Source organism: Nelusetta ayraudi, unplaced genomic scaffold (genome assembly GCF_046127955.1).
Source record: "Nelusetta ayraudi isolate G7.1 ecotype Tasmania unplaced genomic scaffold, CSIRO-AGI_Nayr_v1 ptg000060l, whole genome shotgun sequence".
Taxonomy (NCBI): Eukaryota; Metazoa; Chordata; class Actinopteri; order Tetraodontiformes; family Monacanthidae; genus Nelusetta; species Nelusetta ayraudi.
In genome coordinates this window covers 896028-917355 of record NW_027466110.1, presented here as the reverse complement: position 1 = coordinate 917355, position 21328 = coordinate 896028, and the positions used below count along the sequence as shown (strand labels likewise).

The 21328-nt window shown below is 46.7% G+C and overlaps 1 protein-coding gene across 1 annotated transcript in view; it reads right to left on the bottom strand.

Annotated features, from left to right (window-relative positions):
* The window catches only part of LOC142897635 (E3 ubiquitin-protein ligase SH3RF3-like), an 80553-nt gene that overhangs the window by 18341 nt on the left and 40884 nt on the right, over window positions 1-21328 (bottom strand). Inside the window, exons 2-6 of the mRNA XM_076040106.1 lie at window positions 15163-15438; window positions 11864-11959; window positions 5775-6083; window positions 4740-4858; window positions 809-979 (exon numbers count right to left, since the gene is read on the bottom strand). Coding sequence (XP_075896221.1) covers window positions 809-979; window positions 4740-4858; window positions 5775-6083; window positions 11864-11959; window positions 15163-15438 — 971 coding nt within the window. The remainder of the gene's footprint in view (window positions 1-808; window positions 980-4739; window positions 4859-5774; window positions 6084-11863; window positions 11960-15162; window positions 15439-21328) is intronic.

The window sequence follows — 21328 nt, the reverse complement described above, 5'->3', positions numbered from 1 at the left end:
TGCGTGACAAATGATGCACTTTAGGTCTGATTGTGTTTTGCATGGCAAGGTTCACGCTGCCACAAACCAAACACATGCAAATGAATGAGAATGTAGAGCAGCGACACTTATGTGTTGATGATGGTAGTGGTGGTGGTGGTGGTGGTGGTGGGGGGTTACATTTGGACGGCTGAAAAAAAAGAAAGGAATAAAAGATTTGTCATCACACCATCACAGCGCACCTGTTGTGACTTCATTTGGAAACATTTTGATTTGTTCATTTCTTATTGCAGTTTCACAAATGATCCGAAATGTATAATTTGATGGGGATTTATGGAATAGTTATCTTTTATCTTTTATCTAATAGTATCTTTTTAATTATCTTATGGCTCTTTGGAAGTTGTCTGACTGGATCTCATTGTGTCTCTTGACTGCTGATGAATGAAGCAGGAGCAGGTGCATGGTGGGTGGACACATCATCACTGTTTGTTTTGTCCTGTTCTTGTGGGCTTCTTCACGTTTCTTGAGTTGGTAGAATTTGTTAAATGGAAGTATATGTCGGCGTAATCATTATAGAATGAAAAAACGCACAGCCGACTGAGTTTGGAATGAATTACTAACATATGTTCATTAAACTGCAAAGGAACATTTTGTCTCCTCTCTTTGTAATGTCAGTTTCTTCTGATGTTGCTCCTCGACATCCCATAACTGGCCCATTAAGGGAGCGAACCGCGGTTGACCTACGCCAAGAAAAGCTAAATTCTAAATACAGCTGATGTGATATGGGCGCCTGCAGGACGTGAATAATTTCCTCTCCTCCCCCACTGACCTGGACACGGGGGTCACGTAGTTTCCCGGGAAGACGCCGGAGGCGGCCGTCCGCAGCGAGGTGCCTTTGAACCAGCCGTCTTGACACTTCTCCGTCACCCGATACATCTCCCCTTTCCTCAGCTCCAGCTCGTCGGCCTTCTGGGGCTTGTACGCGTACAGAGCCAGATATCTGCGGAGGATGACAAGAGCAGGAGTCGAGTGATCAACGTCGAAAGTTGGAAATCAAATAAAAGCCGCGCGAGGAGCCGCGATACGATACGGAACTTTTGACAAAGACCGTCGGGGATGGGTGGGGGGTTAAATTGAAAACGTGTTGTCTGATGAGAAAAAGTTTTTTGTTTTTTTTTATTCTTCAAATGCACGACTGAAGACGGTGAATAAAGGGACTTGAATTAGCTTTTTGGAAGAAGTCTGCAATGACGAGATTAGGTTACGTTCCTCTTTTAAGTGGATTAGAAGTAAAAGAGGAAAAAAAGCATGGGAAGAAAAAACGTGAAGCGCAGCGTTGACGCTCCATCGACTCTTTTATTAGAGCATCAAACGGCACTTTGATCAACGGCAGCCGTCGCCGTCAGCGCAGCGAGCGCAGCGCTCACAGGTGGGTCCTCCCACAACAGGCAGCCCACCAAAGGTTCCGCACGCAGACGGCCTCCCCGAGACAAACGCTCCACGGTTAGCGCTGACGCGAGGGCGACGCCGCGTTCCGGGTCGCCACATTATGCAAAACTCACTTCCCCGCTGTTTTACCCCCCCGAATAATGTTTGTCTCCCGGCCTGTCAGCGAGCGTCGCAGCAGTGAGAAAACCTTCTGGTGGGTGCTGCACCTGTCACAAAGCAACGTGTCTGGAAATTCAGCAGGCATTTCAGCATCTTTGCAGGAGGTCGTAAACAAAGGGTTAAATGTGACTTTTTTTCTTTCTTTCTAGGTATCGACGCAGTAACACCGGACGTTAACCATGTCGGGTCAAGGACGAAAAATGCAGATGTGAAAAATGCCGATAATGAGGGACCTTGAATTCTTTTTCATTTGTCAACAACAACAACAACAATGAAAAAACGGGATCATTAGATCAATTTTCTTTCAGGCTGAGTTAGAACGTGCCCGCTTTTATTAGATGAGGCCTTGGGGGGACGTTTTGGTATGGATCTCCTTTCACCGACTATTGGCCTCTGTCAATGGCCACTTCCTTACTGGTGTCTGAACTGATTCATTGCCCTCTGACAAAAAACAAAAAACTAGATGGACGGCTAAAACAAATCTCAAGACGTATCGCAGCTTCACAGTGTAACCCGGGTTTTTATTGGCCTTAAAGAGAACCGAAGAGCAGGTCGTAATGTGACCACCGGGGGGCCCGACGCAACATTTTTTTTCACTCCCCTCCTCCTCTGCGTAGTTTTCCAATCGATACGTCGCCGTTTACCTGCTCGTTGACAGCCACACTTACAAAACGCCCCGTCCGTCGCTTCTCTCCGCTGACCACCCCCCCCGCACCGCGTTAACATATAAATGAGTTTCTGTCCCCGTCGCTGGGAGCCTTCGCCGGTGTTTAGCGGTGGTGGTGTGGCGAGCGAACCCTGCGTTCAACAGCCACACCGCTACCATGGCAACAGATGTGGGGGGACTGTCTTCCGTCTCCCCATGGCAACAGGAACAGCTGCCAGGTCAAGACGGAAACACAGCCGCACCTCGCTGGGGAAACAGGCCTGAGAGGGTTCGCCCGCTTCCAGAGTTTCTTGTTTGTATTGCAGAGCATGTGATTCCTCAGCATTAATAACTACATGTATTCATTTAGAACAGTGGTTTTCAACCTTTTTTGAGCCATGGCACAAAGCTGATATGCCGGGAGGAAAATAGGCTCAGATTCCTTTTAAAACACAGTCACGCTACAATGGAATGTTTTTTCCGATCAATTAAGTGAAATTGGATAATTCTTTTCACGGCACACCTGACATTATCCCATGGCACACTAGTTTGCTGTGGCACAGTGGTTGAAAAACACTGATTCAGAGACATCAATCTACTCTAAAATGCATACTAATTTTAAAGACTGTTTTCTTTTTATATCATTTAAAAAAAATAGTGAATTGAAAATATTTTTTTTTATTTTCTTTTAACTTTTTGGATTATTTGTAGATACTATTTTATTTTAATCGTTACAGCACCTTGTTTTCGTCAACTAGTGAAACTTTTCTGTGAATGGATGTGTGATCAGTCAGAGGTCAGTGTGTGTGTGTGTGTGTGTGTGTGTGTGTGTGTGTGTGTGTGTGTGTGTGTGTGTGTGTGTTGTCTTTTGGAAGGTGACATCATTGAAGCTGACAGTAATGCAGTCCTTTTGGACTCGCATCCTGCGGGCACTCACTCACTCACTCACTCGCTGTGCTGCAGCCGTCACCGGTGTGAAGCACTCCCCGGCGGCAAAAAAGCCAATCGCCAAAAAGCCGATGCTTTTCGTCCAAAATGCCCCTGATTTTCTAAAAACCCCCCCCCCCCGCTGTCTCGCCGCATTCTCAACGAGCTGCACGAGCAGGAGGGAGAAACAAAAAAAACAGGGCAACCTTGCAGACAGCATCACCTCTGCGGCGAGATTAATTACGAGTTAATTATAGTTCAGCCGTCCTCGGCGCTGGCTGCACACCAGCCGTCACAGTGTGAAGTGTGAAGTGCTGTTAAGTTTCCAGGAGGCTTCATAGCTGGCTCGGAGAGAATGGCAGGTCGTTGGATTTCATTTCATTTTTATTCTAAGCCGATTCAAGAAGCGATCTGCATCAGTCTTATTATTTACTGCGATAATGGTGGCTGACCCACTACCCACTGGGTCAGACTGGTTTCAAACAGATAGTATGGAGTTTTGCTCAGGTTTGGATGAGATGAGATTCCGGCAGCTCTCTGTTCCAAAAAAAGAAATAACACAAATAAAATAACTCAATCCTAATGTCTTTCCTTGTTCATGGCTCCTGATTTGTGCGACACCAAATGAATGAACACGCACATGTCACCGTGGCAACAGCAAATTGCATGACGCAAAATCAGCTCTTCAGCTTAAAGCTGAATCCAGTGATGGCGTTGATGATGATGTCACTCACCGCTCTGTACAGTTCGCTCAGGCTGCTCTAAGCCCCGTTCGTCTCCTCCGATATCCGTCCTCCACACATTAACAAGTCCACACCTAATAAGGAAGGATTGTTGCGGCTTCCGAGCAGACGCAGCTCATCACTCGCCTCGCTGTTCAACTCGCTAATTGATCATGACTGATCGCCGCGACGGCGCCGCGAAGCACAACATATTAAGCCAATACGCGGAAACGCAAACTGATAAACGCCACCTGTAGCTGCCACTTTGCCGACTGCAAAAATAAATTACCATCTACTCTGCCAGGGAGAAATTAGTCCAAAGAACATTTTCTCCGTCTTCCCTGGGCCCTGAATCATCTTCACGAGCAAATTCCCCCCTCGATGATTTGACCTTCTGTGAATATGAGCTGTAAAGTGATTCATCGTCTCAACAGTCTGCTTATTAGCCGATGATGAGAATAATAATTAGCTGCAACGCAATAAAGCGCCACAGCTCGGGAACATTTAGCAAAGAAACTAAAGGGGAGGAATGATGTGCAACTATTTTCCTTCTCCAAAGGGGGGATTTTTTTTTTATCCTTGACTGGTGGAGGAGTTGATGTGGTGGCAAATGGGGCCAAAAACTCAAAGCAGCAACAGGGGTGTAGATGCATATACAGTATATATATATATTTTTTTTCACATCAGGTTTTTTAACGGCGCTTGGACACGGCTCCGTAAACCCTGCACCTGGAAAACTGCTCCTCCGGGCTGGAAGGAGGGAGGGACGGAAGGATGGAGGGAGGGGGTGGAGCTAAAACTCTCTCCCTCAGTCAGTCACGGGCGGGCGAGCCGACGGCACCCGCAGGTCTACTCACATGTTGAGTGGCAGCTGCACCTTGGCGTGCGCCAGCAGCTCCGAGGTGATGGAGGCCACTTTAGGGGGCAGCGGGACCCCTGCCGAGGAGGGGGAGGGGCCCAGGTGAGGGGAGGCGTCCTGGAAACACACACACACACACACACACACACAAATTCACACTTGTAAGGACTTTTTAGGTCAAAGTGGTAAAATAAACCCCCCCCCGAGACAAACACGAGGGAAAAGAGTGATTAAATTTGAACGAGTGCAGGCCGGAGCCCCAACATTTCACATTATCTCCATATTTACTCAGGGTAAATGTCACATTTAAAGGTCCAATGTGTGTAAGACTTAAAGGGACCGACATGAATAAGGAAGTGTGTGTTTTAAACTTTTCGAGAGCCGAAATGATTAAAACAGATTAATCGACTCCAACTGATGTTTTGCTGCAGCTCAACATTGGCTCCGCTGCTGTGTTTCACATGGACGCTTATCGCGACGCACATCACGCTAGGATAGATGTTCTTTTATACACACTACCAGCCATAAGTTTGGACAAATACTTCTGATTTAATTGTTTTTCTTTCATTTTCATGACTATTTACATTGTCACTCAAAGCAGCAAAATTATGAATGAACACATGTGTTCTTTATTGAACAGAAAAGTGTGAAATAACTCAAGTTTTAGATTTTAGATAGATTCATATGAAATATATATAATAAATAGGTATCTACATTTTTTTTTCTTATGACACATATCTTGGTCCTATATTTGAAGTCTTCAGTATGTATCTACTGTAAAGATAAAGAAGAAACAGGTGTGTCCAAACTTTTGACTGGTACCGTAGTGTGTATCCTTTTACTTTTATACTTTTGTGCTTGCTGATTTAGCTCGTTGTGGAATAAGAGCTGTTGGTCATTTATGGACATGTCGTTCACCAATTCATACAATCCTTAAATCAAATCGATTTGATCAGACTGGACGCTTGTGTGACACTTTCTGATGGAATAGATGTGATTAAACATGGGTAGGCCATTTGATTTGGTTGCGTACGTGGATGCGTGCGGCCGCTCTGGGGTCGGAGGAGCTGATGAGCACTGGGTGTGAGATCTCCATGCTGTGCCTGTTGTTGAGCTGGGCGGCCCGCTGGCTGACCGACAGCGCCGAGAACGAGTGCCTCTTCTTGGCGTTCTTCTTCCCTTCGCCCCGGCGGTGGCCCGAGCCGTTCCCGTTGGAAGGGGAGGAGCAGGGGGAGGGGCCAGGGGCGCAGGGCCCCAGCGGTGTGGGCTCCGAGCTCGGGCCTGGAGTGCTGGCCGGCGCCGGCTTGTCGATCTCCATCAGCTGCTTGGCCGTCTCGTTGAGCTGAGGGGAGGAGACGGGAAGGTCGAGGGGGGTGAGAGACGCACAGGAGGTCAGTCTCATTTTTAATTGTACACATTTGAAGTTTAGCAGAGTAGACGACGGGGGATAGGCTTGACAATTTAGGAATGGAAGTCGTTTAAAAAGTTGAAATTAACCACCGCTGGGCTGATTGTTTTCCTCATTAAACCACAAAATTAAGAAAAGAAATCCAATTAATCTAAAACATCCCCGGCTCGGTGGCAAATTATAAAGAGGACACACACACACACGCATGCACACGCACACACACACACACACACACACACACGCACACACACACACACACACACACACACACACACACACACACACACACACACACGGGCAGGACAGGAGCTCATAAATTGCGACACAAACAACACCCTCGGCTTCAGGCCGCCGAGAAATTTACATCGCAATCATGTCTGCTTAGCGTAACCCCACACGCCTCTACAATCCCCAGAGGGAGAGGCAGTGTGTGTGTGTGTGTGTGTGTGTGTGTGTGTGTGTGTGTGTGGGTGTGTGTGTGTGTGTGTGTGTGCGTGTCAGCGTACGCCACCAACCCGTCTGCCCAGTCCCGGTGATGGTGCATTTCCATATTAATAGATATGCTAATCAAAGCCGAGCCATATGCTAATAAGCGTGACGGACTGATGCGGCTGATATAACTCACTTCCCTCTCGTGAGGAGGCACAAAGAAGGTCAGCGAGGTCGCGCGCATGGCAGTGCAACGGCTCCAGCGGCCAATCAGAGGGACTTCACCCCCCACGCGATCCATTTTTTGGCTACATTCAATCAGAACTGCAGCAACTCTTAGAATTCATCCATCAAAATCAAACAAACTTCCAGCAAATTCGCTGGTTTGCTTCTGCGGTCCGCAGCCGCTCCCACGTGGCAGCTTTTTCTGCTTTTCTTTGCCGTTGATGGTTGTAAAAGTCCAGTTTTTTGGGGGTTCTGGACTTCTTGCAGGCAAATGGCAGCAACCCGTGAGCTTCCCGCTGAGTTCTGGGAAAATTGGTTTGAGGCATTTTTCACAATTTTGTGAAATTCTATTGGCTTCAGTCATCAGCTGTAGCTCCCAGGAACCCCTGATGCGTCCGTTTCCCCTTTAAAACACAATTGTCATAATGCCCAGTCATGCTGCAGTAAAGGGGATAAGGAAGTGCATATCCTAAATGTGTGTGTGTGTGGGTGTGTGTGTGTGTGCTCTGTGCAGGGAGACCATCCTTCACTTCTGCTGTTGGCTGAATAAAATCTCCAAGGTCATCTATTATGTGCTCGGCTAACGGTACTTTTTCTGTCTTTTGGAGTGCGAGCGCTCCCACCAGGTAACAGCCGGACTCATGAGCCGCTATCTGCACTGCGAAAAAAGGACACGCCAGCAGGAAACACACGCGCGCACAAAAAAAACCAAAAAAACAGGGGAAGGTACGAGGCAGCGGCGGAAGATGTTAGGACGCGGCGGCTGAGGAAGAGGAAGAGAAACGCGAGTGTCCTTGAGGTGGCTCAGAAAACATCACCTTGGCATCTTAAGCTGCCGCCTGCAATAGCAAACAGGGGGAGGAGTTAGCTCATATCTGCATGAATCAATCTCTGATTTGGCAAGAAATCAATTAAAAATAAAATCCCTGAGTAATCTCATGGATTGAATAATAACAGCGTTATCGCAGGGAAAGGCTCAGGCACAGCTCAACTAACTTCACTGTGAGTGCAAAAAGAGGTTATGCCTGGATTGTTTATTAAAAACCACAAACGGTTCCGCAAAAGGAGCCTCAGCTGGAAGAAACTAAATGTTTAATCCGCTGGAAACGTTGCATTTCTCATCCATTTTTAACGAGGGGCCCGTGTGGTCCGCCTTGTTTGTGATGTCAGCCGGCGACGACAATCACCGCAGCTTCCCGTCTTCACCTTCAGCATTGTTTTTCGCTGCCCTGACTGAGAATTTGTTTGCGGCCCCCGAGAGACTCCCGGCGTAAACACCAAGCAGGTCTCACGCTCACTGAGCACTCATAACAGGCCTGATTAGAAAACGCACACTCGCCCAATATGCCCAAATAAATAAAATCATCACCTCGCTAGGTGAAAACTGTTCTGCAATGTAATGCATGTGATGTAATATATACACTACCAGACGTTTGGCAGCTAACTAGGAGACCCTTGTTCTATGTATATTCTTATATATATATGACAACTGTTCAAAGGGTGGGAAAACCAAATTACTTTTGTTGCATTGCAAGTAAACACTAGCTGCGTTTCCATTAGCCAAAACCTAAATATCGCACTAAAAAAACCTCTCAAATATGGCCAAAAGGTTTATAGGCCCTCATGAGGTGGTTTTTCAGACGCATCGATGTAGAGGTATATCGCAAAAGTGACACGGAAACACTTTTTTTCCGCAATTTGCACGTCAATGGACGTGACGTACACGCTCACGTGACCAGATCACTTTACTTCAATTAGGGCTTGTGTGCTTCACACCTTTCAATGGAAACACCTGCAAATTGCAATTGTAATATAGCTTTTATTTAGCAAAAAACTGTCATGGGAACGCAGCTACTTGCTAACGTATTTATGAGCAGTATGTCTAACTTTTACCAATATAAAAATCATAAATAAAGCCACATTTTACATACTGGACTTTTAAATGCAACAGGCGCTAATTAGCAAGCAGCTCTTCCCGACAGAAAACCTCTGAGCTAAAAGGAATGGCAGCCAATGAAGACGGAGGAGATGAGGGATCTGTGTCAGGGGCGCGAGCAGCCAGCAGAAGCTAATAAAGAGCTGCCAAAAATAAAACATCGATCGCCACTTTCGTCCAATCAGAATGGAACGTCCCCGTTGCGAGCGGCGGCCTCTGATAAATCTTCCGGCTAACAGACTCTTCGCTTCGCGCCAACATCTGGCTTTTGTTTATTCGCTTCGACATCTTGACTAAAGAGGACCCGACGGCATCCCCTGCCGCCCCCCCACACCCCCCCGCCCCCACTTTCTTCTTCTTCTGCTCCTCCCCTCCGATTAAACGGCGCCGTTCTCTGGCACTTAATCCACTTTGGCGATAGTCGGCGGCAGCCTCTTCAGCCGTAATGACCGCCGCCAATCACTTTATGCGTCTCCTGTGGAAATTAGAGCGTTTTGGTGGCGCCCTCTGTCATCCGGCAAAAAGCCCTCGTCGCTAATCTGTGTGTCCACACTGCCAAATGTTATTAGAAGAAGTCTGCATCCACGTCTGAGACGGGAACGATACTTCAGAGGGATGCACACACACACACACACACACACACACACACACACACACACACACACACACACACACGCACACACACACACACACACACACACACTTACTCACAGATCAGCAGCAGGCCAGCTGGGCCCTTCTCATTAAGCTGGAAGTCAAGATGCAAACACACACACACACACACACACACAGGCGCCCCTGCTGCGTCAGAGTGATGGAGAGATCTAAATTATTGATGCATCTCTTTCTAATCGGAGCTCCTGTGGGCGTGGGTGTGTTTTGTCGTCCTTCGGCCTTCATCAGCTTCACCTCGGAGAGCCGATCGGTCGCGCGGGTTCGAGCGGCGGAGTCACGCCGGCACGTTTCGGACCAAAACAAACGGACGCAAAAAAACAGAGCGATCCGTCCGATCCGGAGGTAGTCAGAACTTGGGTTGTTTTCCCCGACACACGCTGGGCTGATCACAGCCGCTGTGGTTTGTGGTGCTACCAAACACTGTGACACGGGTTAGTATCAGTAACGTCTTGTTCGTAGCTCGACACTACAACAAATGAAGGAGATGAAAACCGGACAGGAATCATGTTGGAAATAAAAACCCTTCCAAAGTTGATCCAGTCCCGGCCACAGACTGCTTCTTGGTGTCTTTGATTATTTCAATCTACAGTCTGTGGTTTGATTTCTGGACATCATAGCGAGGTTTCTGCCATTTTTTTTTTTTTTGTTCGCACGTTTTTAATGTCAATAATTGACGATCCGACGCGCTCTCCTGGCTGTCCACGGCGAATTAGCGAGGGCACGAGAACACACGGCGTGCTGTTGTTCAGGCTGCAGCCAGTGCGAAACCAAAGTGTGAAATCACGGGAGTTTCACAAAGATGTTTTCTTCCCGCTGCGCCCTTGTGACTGCGCACAGATGCACGCGGTCGCCTCTGGCGCCGCCGTTCCAGTCCTCGCCTCTCACACCTCCGCTTGCATCTTCGGCTGCTGCTTTTTAAGTCGCGGGCAAAAGAGTTCGGGAGATCCCACTCGACTTTGGTTGCAAACTCTACCACTGGGTCGAGTTTGGGTGTTGCAGTCTAGAGACCAACACCATGATGTCGCAGAGACCAAGACGAGATCAAGACTAGAGAGTACTGAGACAGAGTCAAAGAAAAATAACAACAAAACATCTTTTGTTTTAATTCAAGTTTGCTTCTGCATACAACTACAACAGCTACTACCTGAGACCAAGACCAATCTCGAGTACCACAGCGTGACTGACAGGGTCTTTGAACAGCACGTATTCAAACCTTTTGGTCGATGGCTGAAGCACAAAAGCGGCACAAACGGTGAAGAAAAAAAAAAAGAAAAGACCCTCAGCGATCCAGTTAATACCAGCGAGTTTTTGAGACGACGCTAAAAGCTTTAAACGTGATCCAAAGCTCGTGGCGGATGATTTTCTAACAGGGATTAAGAGGAAAAACGTATTTCACTCCTGACAAGCGTGGCGCCATGAAATAAGGTGCAGTTTTACTCCACCTAATTCCAGGTTCAAAGAGAATCCCGCGCTTGATTTGCATTTACTGGGCGGTTTTAACGCCTTAATAACCTGAAGTAGCTCATCAATGAAACCCGAGCGCGGTTCACTGCGAGTGCAACGCAAACGTAAACAGAGAGTCCGACCCTCTGCTCCGCCCCTCCCCTCCGGACGGCGGGAGGCTTTTAACACAGCACGACGCCGCCCGCATTCATCACCCGCTGACAACAGGGTCACATGAAAAATTAAGATGAGGCTAATGCAGAAACTTCATCAGCATCGCAAACACTTAGGATCAATTAGGCTCATTCTGGCAGGGGCAGCCTCTGGACTTGAGAAGCAGCAAGGAGGAGAAGCCCTGTTAGCTCCTCCTGAAGGTCCAGGTTGTTTTTTTTTCACTATGTGGAACTGATCCTGAACTTGATAGGAGGCCGCGTCTCCCCGGCTCAAGAGGAGAAGAAGGTTGCCAGCAAGAAGGGATGAATAATGCATCGCCGACTGCCACTTACTGTATCATCAGACTGGGGGAAGAGCTGCGTCGCCTGTAAAAACTCAACCTCAACATCATTTAGTTCCACATTTTGTTTTTAAAACTGCTCGTTGATACATTTTTATCTATTTTTTTTTCCAAATGACTCTCCTGGATTCAAGTTCCTGCCACAACCTTGTCTCCCAAACATTCAAATCAATCCACTCGGCTAAATGAGGAGGAGGAGGAGGAGGAGGAGGAGGAGGAGGAACGCCAGCGTTCTCCCTGTTTATCTTCAGCATCTCATCGTTGGCGAAAGATGCAAATGATTTCTGTTGTGGAACAAAACGCGTTGGGTTGATTTTCGCTGCAAAGTGGCAATGGAATCGATGGAGACGCCGCACAGCTGCTTCTGCAGCAGCGCCGCCGTTTCCTCTGCTACAACGCTGATTTGCAGTTCGCGCTGCTTGTCTGTCAGTCTGTGAGTGTGTGTGTGTGTGTGTGTGTACGTGCACATGTGTTGCACGCATGTGTGTTTACCTCCACATAGAGAATGGGAAAGATGCCAATCTTGTCTCCCAGCATGCCCTCTGCCCAGTTCTCGTCCACTCGTCTGATTACGGTCAGTACCTCATCCTAGACAGAGAGGAAATGAGTGAGACAGGGCCGACACACACACACACACACACACACACACACACACACACACACACACACACGCGCGCACACACACACACACACACACACACAAACGGTCTTTGCACTACTTGTGGTCTGATAGCTGGTGGTAATGACCCTGATAATAACGGGTGTGAGCTGACAGAGAAGAAAACTCATTCTTCATTTCTCATCATCCACTGAGCAAGACTGGGTCACATCAAAAAAAAAAAAAAAGGAAAAAGGAAAATAAATGTTTTTCCTTTCTGCATTGCTTGAATTAAATCTAAATTTGCAGATTAAAATCTTTACACAGAAAGAGTGTGAACAAATACACATACTAATGTCACAAACTGCAACAAACCTCCAGTGGAGCAGCAAGGCAGCCTTAACAGTATTTTTTAGCCCTGTGTTTACAGCCTCCCTTCAAAACATTTCCTGTGGAAACCGATTTCTTGGGGACGGGGACAAAAAAACAAGGCGGCAGAAACAAAACATGGAAGTGTTAAATAATATGTTTATCTGTTTATCCCCATGAGGCTCATTGTCATTATTATCATCTTTTTCTTTATATTTCAAATTTTGCTGCAGTTCCTGCTTCCCGCACGGCGGCCGTCTGGAGGTCTCCGACAGCCAATCACATCAGGTCTTCAACCGCCGAGAGCCGGGAGAGACTCCCGAACCTCTATATAAAACTGAATGAAATATTATGATGAAGCTTTCTTTTTTTCAGAGAAACATAAATGACTGAGGCACGATCGGCTCGATGGAACGTTACGACGTTAAGTGCAGCGGCCCGGGTGCAAAGTCCACTAACGAGCTCATCCATCACCGATTTATGTGTCACAACGTAAAAAAAGAAGAAAAAAAAAGAAAAGGGGAACACGCTGCAGGAGATATTAGTTACGTTCCGAATCATTACATCATCGTTATCGTGGGCTTGAGGGGCACGATGGGCCGACCGTGTCGAGCACAATATGAAAATTAACTTCCCCCATTGTGTGATATTGTCAGAGGAATCATTTTCAGCGACCACCGCCAACACACACACACACACACACACACACACACACACGCACGCACACGTTAATACAAAAGGTCACGGCGGGACCATTAGGGACGGAAGTGATAATGTTGCTAAATGACTGTGTATTAGTCACACTGAGTAATTACCTCTCGCACCGGGAGAACAATATCACACACACACACAGACACACACACACACACACACACACACACACACACACACATTATACACACTGGCTGTGCATGACATCTACGCACACCGCAAACACAACAAGAACAACGACGACAAAGAGCCGCTGGGGTTGCCAGGTCCTGCGCTGCCGTTTGGCTCGGCGCTCTTTTCAATCTGCCGCCTGCTGATCGGCGTGAAAGAAGGGAAAAAAGAGAACTCCGACTGGCTCGGCCCCGTGTGCTAATCTGCAGCTGTTTGCAGGATGAGAGAGGCGTGCGTCGCCTTGACGTGGCGCTGGGCGGTCACGCTCTAATTCAATCATCCGCCGGCGACTTCAGACAAAGGCGGGCAGTGGCGAGACACACGCGTCAGCACTCGGCCCGCAACTCCAACCAGGCTGCTTGGCAGCGGCGGGAACAAGAACGATCATCTTTGAAGGAGCAGTGGAGCACGGGGAATGCAGATGGACGTTTACATCAAAAGACGCACGATCTACAGGCCCTTTTTTTTTGTTTTTATCTGAGAGGGCTTTGAGAGACAGAGAGAACAATCTTTGCCTTAAGATGATTCTGATCTCGTACCATCAGAGGCGAGTTCCCCCTCAGATCCTACGCAGCGTTCACTGTTGTCCGTGAGCGAGCTCGTGACTCGCATCAGTCGATCCGAGATTCACGCCGTGAGGTTGGAAGGCTAAAACTTCGCAGAGCAACACAGATAAATATTTTACCGCTCGCCGAGGATGAACGCTGGGAACATTAGCACAGCAAAAAAAATGGAAATTTGTTCAAGGAGGGAATTTACAGGTTGCTGTGAATTAAGTCGTTGCTAAGGAACCGATGTCCAGGACTCTCGACGTCAACTTTGGACTCAGAAAACTGGAAAGAAATGCCTTCAAGTTGTTGAGCGTCAAGAATCTGTCGGCGGCTCGCCGCCGGTTCAAGGTAAACACTCCAGATTCTTTGTGAAGGCAATATTGACGCATCAAATGGAACGTTTAACATCTACGACATAAGGTCCACGTGTCCACCTGGGAAAGAGCTCAGGGAGGTTTTGGAAAAAGGTGGATTTTTCCCAGGTGACTGGATGAAAAGTCTTCTGCAAGCAAGGCAAAGCCAACAAAATAACTGTTTTTTCTCTCCTAAATTCTGTTTTCTTTCATTTTGATTTATTGGAATTCTTTTTTTTCAACCTATTGTTGTTTTTTCCACATGGAGGAGGCCTTTGCAGGTGGCTAAACGTTCCCGATCAACATTATTTCGACACGAAACAGGATCCCAGCCTCTTGGAAGCCGCTCGGCTCTGCGTCTTGGTGATGGAGCCCATCTGTCTTTTTTTTCTTTTCTGGCCGAGTCTACTGGCGTCTCAGGTGGCAGCTCCACACTTCTATTGTTTGAGAGGCAAACAGGAATATATGTGAGATGACGTGATGGTTGGTCCTTTGCCCAGAAAAACCTTCCCTTTTTAAACCGGGAACCTGATTTAGATCAGATAACGGTCGCTCCCATGATATTCCACTTTTAACTATCAGTTCTGTTCTCATGGTCTGCAGACGCCCCCCGGTTCTGTTCGCGATTCCAAAACAGGCTCATAGAGCGGAACTTTTTGCGGTCCTTTGCTCTCCTTTGAACAATCAAACGAAACTGATAAAGCAGCGGGGACAGAAACTGCAGCATTCACACAGAATTTTCTCTCCCTGGCAGCTGTTGTTGTTTAAAGGTTTCATTTCCCACCTACTTCACCACCACCACCACCACCACCGCAGCCGCCTTTTCATCCCTGGAACACGAATGTCTGGTTTGGCCTTATTCCAGTAAGTATTTCAGATATCAATGCAAAAAAACTTCACTCTTGAAGTCTGAACAATCCTGCTGCGTTCACAAGCTTATGGGACAGGAAGGTAAATCATTTACCTTAACTTTGTCATTGACAATATCAAAAGCCCACACGCGTGTGTGTGTGTGTGTGTGTGTGTTCACACCGTTACCTTGCTGAAGGCCAGACAATCCTTATCCTGGTCCTTGTCTTTGACCTCAAAGTCGTACAGCGCTTTGCCCTGCGGTGGCGTCTGGCTCAGAGGACGCAGCAGCTGGATGTAGCTGGCGGGCAGGAAGCCGTGGCAGCCGTTGAGCTCGCCGTGGTACCAGTTGTCGTCCACTTTGCGTCGCAGGATGATGATGTCACCCTTGGAGAACTGGAGGTCGCCCGGCTCTTTGCCTTCGTACGAGTAGAGGGCTTTGCCGCAGGGCAGCGCCGGGATGTTCTGGAGGGAGGTGGGGAGACATTGCAGCGCTTATCAACATTTTTTCTTTTTCTGTTTTCTTTTTTTTTAAGCACACTTAGTTATTGTGCAACCTCCATCACTTGGAGGAAGGCTGCTCATTAAACTTGATAACGACTAGTTTAGTCGAATAGAATGGAACAGAAGAGAATAGAATGCATTTAGTAATCCCACAGTGGGGAAATTTTCAGAATTACAGCAACAGTATAGTACAAAAAAGATGGAAAATTATATTAATTAAAAAGAAATGAGGCAATAAAAATTCAAATATTTGAAGGATATAATAGAAAAAACTAGATATTTACATCTTATGAACAGTAACAGTATTTACAGCTATCACAAGACTTTGTTTAAGTCGTGTTGAACACGACAAACTCAACAACCAGAGAACGAACCGAAGGCAATGAACAAGAAGCTGCAGTCAAAGGTGAAAATAAACAACATATTATTCCATTTCGTGGGCTAACTACATGGTTAGCATAAAGCGTATAGGTGCATAGGGTGCTATTTAAATTCAAAACACTTTGCCTGGAGAAGAGCTCGGTGGACTTCTGCGAAGGATGAAAAGCACGGCCGTCGAGTGTTTGCACAACAGAAGGAAGAAAAAAATGATGCCAAAAACTGCCAGCAGGGGAAATAATAATAAAAAAAAACCATTCCAAGTGTGCACGGACTTATTATACTCTGCCTGTGAAGGAGTGATATTTACCTTCTGTGCCGTGTCTGGAACAAATTGGTTTCTATTGGAAACAATAGCAACGTTTGTTGTATTTTCGTATTTGCACTGTTTTGTTCTCTTCTTTGTTATCGCATTTGTTGTGCCTCAGGTTTGAAGAACAGGTATAAATGAGGCAGTTACGCTTCTAGTAGTCAAGAAATTAATTTGGGTGAGGGGGAAAAAAAGGCTCCAGGGGGAGACACTTCACTTAAGACGCAGAAAGAAAACCGTTCGGAAAACAGGAAAACAAAAAAGGTTGCTCGCCGTTGGCCCAGCGGACCATTCTGTCGGCCTTGGTTGCATGTTGGGTCTCATTCCGCCCATGCAGTGTGTGAGAGGTGATTGTTGTTTAAATGTTTGCAGCATAATTGCTGCTCCCACCTCAGGCCAAAAAAACAACAACACTAGTTTTGAAGATGACAGGTTGGTTATAATTTGCAACTTCATGAAGCAAAGTAAAAATCAGGTGCGCGCTCTCCATTCTGTTGTATCTCATCATGTGTGTGGGACCGACCCGTTCACACTAGATAGACGTTTTAAGGGGAAACTGGCAGGTATGGGAAGTTCTTTGACGGGGTTTTGCCTTGCAGAGATGAGATGAGATGGAAGTAAAACTCCCCAATTTCCTTCCAAAGACAACGTTCGATACTTATTCTGACCTTTTCAAGTCATCTGGCACTCCCGGTATTCCGCTCTAAGTAGAAAAAGACGAGAGAACTAGATTTCTAATCAAAAATAATAATTACTACAATCAGACCAGCTCTGAATCTAATTGAAACTGGCTTTCGCTGAAATTAACACCACACAACAAAATAAAAAAAAATGTTACCAATGAGAATTCCACAACACGACTGAAGAACTTTGCTACGAAGGGGGCGGGGGGGCAGTCCATAAAAGACAAGTTAATAAAGCTTTTAATCTTCAGGTGAGGCAGAAACTGCATCTTCATCCCAGCAGTCACACACTCGCACACACACAAATTCATCTTCGGCGGCCATATTCACAAACACATACACCCCCCCACACACACACAGCGGAAGCGTTGGGCTCCCTCCTCCTCCCTGCAGGATCTTGAGGGAGACAAATAGGCTATTAAAAGAGGGCGACTATCTTAAAGGAGATCCGGGTAAACAAACCGCGGCGTGGAGGAAAGAGAGAGAAAACGCATGAAAGAAAAACAACTTTTCCGTGGCAGAGAACGTGTCTGCTACAAAGCTAACACATACCCCCCCTCACACACACACACAGTTTCTTTCAATCTTTTTTGTACATCTCTACAAACTGATTCTCCCCAGACGCCGCGCTGCGGAGAACAGCCAGAGGGCTGCGCTGAGATTAGCGGTGACGCAACAGCAAGAAAGACACGCACCCCGGCTACTGAAGATACTTTTCAACTTTTTACGTCTGTTTCTATAACGCGACCGACGTGTTAACCTCTTAATAAACCTTGGCACGGCACACACGGAGGCATAGCAGGAGCGTTGCCGCGAGTCCCTGAAAGAAAAAAAAAACCCTCCACAAGTTGTTGAGGGAGAAAAAAAAAAAGTGCTTAGATTTATATATTCCTTGCACAAAATGTGTAACTTTTTCAAAACCACGCTGCTACATTATTTCTTTCGATCTGTCTGTCAGGCTCTTTGTTATTGTGGAGGATTGTTTTTTTTCTTCTCTCCACTAGATGACATTTTCAACTCTACAATGTTGCTGTCAAGCTCCAATCTCTGATATTTTCAGTTGGAGCAAAGTGTCTCAAACCCCACTAATGTTCTCAATTGTGGCCATAAAAGTGAAAGAAGAAGACAAAAACACACAGGAAGTAACTGTGAGCCTAGCTAGCCTAGCAAGATTAGCGTGGAGGCTGCTGTAGGTAGCAGCTTTTTATTTATAGAAGAGTTTATAGAACAGGAAGAGCAGAAGAAGGGCACTGGGAAGACGTTCCTACGTGGAAAATTGTTTTTTTTGCTTCAATGCCGACTGGATTTGGCAAGAATTCAGCTGAACACACCTAACAGTGACCCAAGCACAAACAGGAAGCCTGGAGCTGTTGCTGAACAAATCAATCTTTCAAAGATGATAGTCAGGTTTGTCCAATCATCAAATTGGATTTTTCTTTTTCTTTTAATTTTCTATTCTCAATAATTCTCTTTTGCCATCTATTCCCAGATAGGTATGTGACATTGATTGGAAATTCAAGATTTATGAAATGTGCTGTGCCATATCACATGGCACCGCTAGACTAGAGCGAATGCTATAAGACTTGGAGAGACCGGAGAGCAGCAGGCATCAATCTACTTTAATATTCCACGGATGAGCAGGGCAATTTAACTCGACAGCTTCATTGGACAAAAAAAAAAAAAAAAAGAGCAGCGAAAGTGGGAGTGGAGATAAGATGGAGGCAGGGCAGAGGGAGCAAAACACAACCTTTCTTTCCACCCGCCGTCCTCATAGATCTTCCTCCCCCTCTTACTCTTTATTCCCTTCATGCTCCTCTCCGCTGAGGTGACCTCCCAAACACTGCTGCCGGGCCTAATCAGGGAGCTGCTGGGTTCGAGGCTGGAAGCCAGGAGGAGGAGGAGGAGGAGGAGGAAGGTGGGTGAGCGCTCTCAGCCCAGGGCTGGCCAGGCCTGGGGGCGGACGGTCGGAGCTCCATGAGGTTGGCCAACCGGTTTCAAACGGAAAAGGGAAGAGACCTCAACTGAACGTTAAGCACTGCTAAAAAAAAATACACTTCTTTTTGGTTTCTCTCCTCTAGTTTTTCCTGTGGAGTCCTGATCGGACAAGCATATAAAATTTGATGATGTTGGAAAGCTTCAGCAGAAGTGCCAGAAATGCTTCATGATATATATATATATGCTTCATAAACTTCTCCACTGTGCATTTTTTTTTAAGAGACTTTAGTAACTTGCTGCGTTTAACACATGCACCGCACTGGATAAGTCAACTTTTTCAGCTCCACAGATCTGCTTTACAGGCTTTTATTCATTTGTCCGGCACTCGTGAAGTGTCTCTACCACTGACTCATGAAAAATAAGTGGCAGCAGCATTACTGGATAAAAGCCGCAATTGTCTACAAAGGTCTCAAAAGTGTCCTTGGTTGAGCTTAAAAAAATAAATTGATACTAAATTGATGAGGTTGTGCTGTGCACACTTTCCAAGGGCAACACATAAATACTACTACAGAAGTATATCAAATTCAGCAATGATATGGTTAAAACATTTCTGAGATATTTTGTTTGGAGTGTGTTTTGTTTTCTTTTTTCTCCAGCAGAAAAAAAAAAAAAATCCAAATTGCAGCACAAACATTGCTAAAATGACGTCCGAGCGAAACGTTTTCATCTGAGAGTTGACATCATGTGACAGAGCAACCAAGAAAAACTGCCTCCATTCGTAGGAAAAGAAAAACAACAAAAAAAACATCTTGGACGTATTTTGGGGAATCAAATAACAGGCCAAAGTTTCCTCTCATGCCTTTATAATTTCCAGCGCGGTGGTTTGCCAGGAAGCGTCCGCAGGGAACATGGACAGATGACCCGCTGATTCGACGCGGTGACAAGCGGCCGCTCGATCGGATCAATTGAGCTTTAATTTGTCACGTGCGCCGCAGAGCAACGGCACGGAGCGACCGCGATAGCAAAGCAACAACAGGCCAAAGTTCTCAACACGGCACGAAGCTGCCAAAGACAAAAAAAAAAAAAGGGTGATTGAGTTTGACTCAATCAGGGCAGAGAATCACTGCAGTCAACAAACATCCACTTCCACGAACGGCAAAGAGAATTTCTGAAACTCATCTGCAGCATTTGAAGACGAGTTAAAGGAGTGACTTGAAAAAAAATCATTGACTTTTCAAACTGTCTAGACCAAGAAAAAAAGAACCACAGTTTTGTTCTGCTGTTGACAAAAAATTAAAGAGCAGCCAACTTGCAGCCGATACGGCCGCTGATGACGGGGGTTTTGAAGGCGTTTGGTGGGTAGAGTGGAAGCGGGTGCTCGGCCACTCGCCTGCTAGTTTGACATCCACTCACAGAGGGGGGCCGCCGGGCTCTAACTGAAAACGCTGCACCGCGCCGGAGTCATTACACTCAAAGGCGGCAGCGTTTCGCCCCCCCCCCCCCGCTGTGCCACCGACAAGGCAGGAGAGAGTCAACGGTCCCGAACACACTCACTTCCTGCGAGTGCATCGAGTGAAAAGGCAGGAGGACTGTTGCAGTGAACGCCCAGACCAGGGAGGTTTTCCTTTGTGTCGTACCTGTGTCACACACACACACACACACACACACACACACTGAGGGACTTGAACAGATGGGAGTCTCAGTGGTGGTTGATGGAGGCACTCCTGTGTTTGTGTGTCTATTTCCCCAAAGGAAACACACACACACACACACACACACACACACACACACACACACACACACACACACACACACGCTCGAACCAACACTAATTACTGCACCACAGGGGTGAGATAGCATTCCCTGTGTGTGTGCGTTTGTGTGTGTGTGTGTGTGTGTGTGTGTGTGTGTGTGTGTGTGTGTGTGTTAAGCCATTAGACACTTGGAGGTCCAACGTGGGACTGACTATCCAGCACCCCCACCAAGACAGACAGACAAACCGACAGACATGCAGCAAGGACTAAAAATAGAATAAATAGGGATTCATAAGACGGAACTCAAACCCAACTGCAAAAAAGGAAATTCAGAAACTACATCACAATATATTCATAAACTACAATAAGATTGCAACGCTGCAAGACTTGCATGTGATCTTGGTTTAAATTTGGCCCAATGTAGTGGCCGGGTGGCAGCTGCACAACCATTTAGCCATCGGGGGAATAAAACAGCCACTTGTCTCTGCTCTTCACTTGGAGCTGGACTTCACCTGTTCCTAAGCAGCTTCCAACTGGCCTGCACGCCGATAGCAAATGAAACCGGTGCAGCGCTGGAAACAAAGCGGCGCTCGCTGCAGCACAGTCGAAATGTATTACCGCGCGCCTGCAGGTGCACAGTGCAGTTGACTACTTCTCCTTCCAGACACTCTTATGATTTCCCCACCGCCCCCCCCCCCCTCCTCGCTCCCTCATAAGAAAAAATGTAATTATCGCGGCCTATTTAAATAAATAAACCGTAGAGAAATATTAATTTTGAATTCAACACGCCG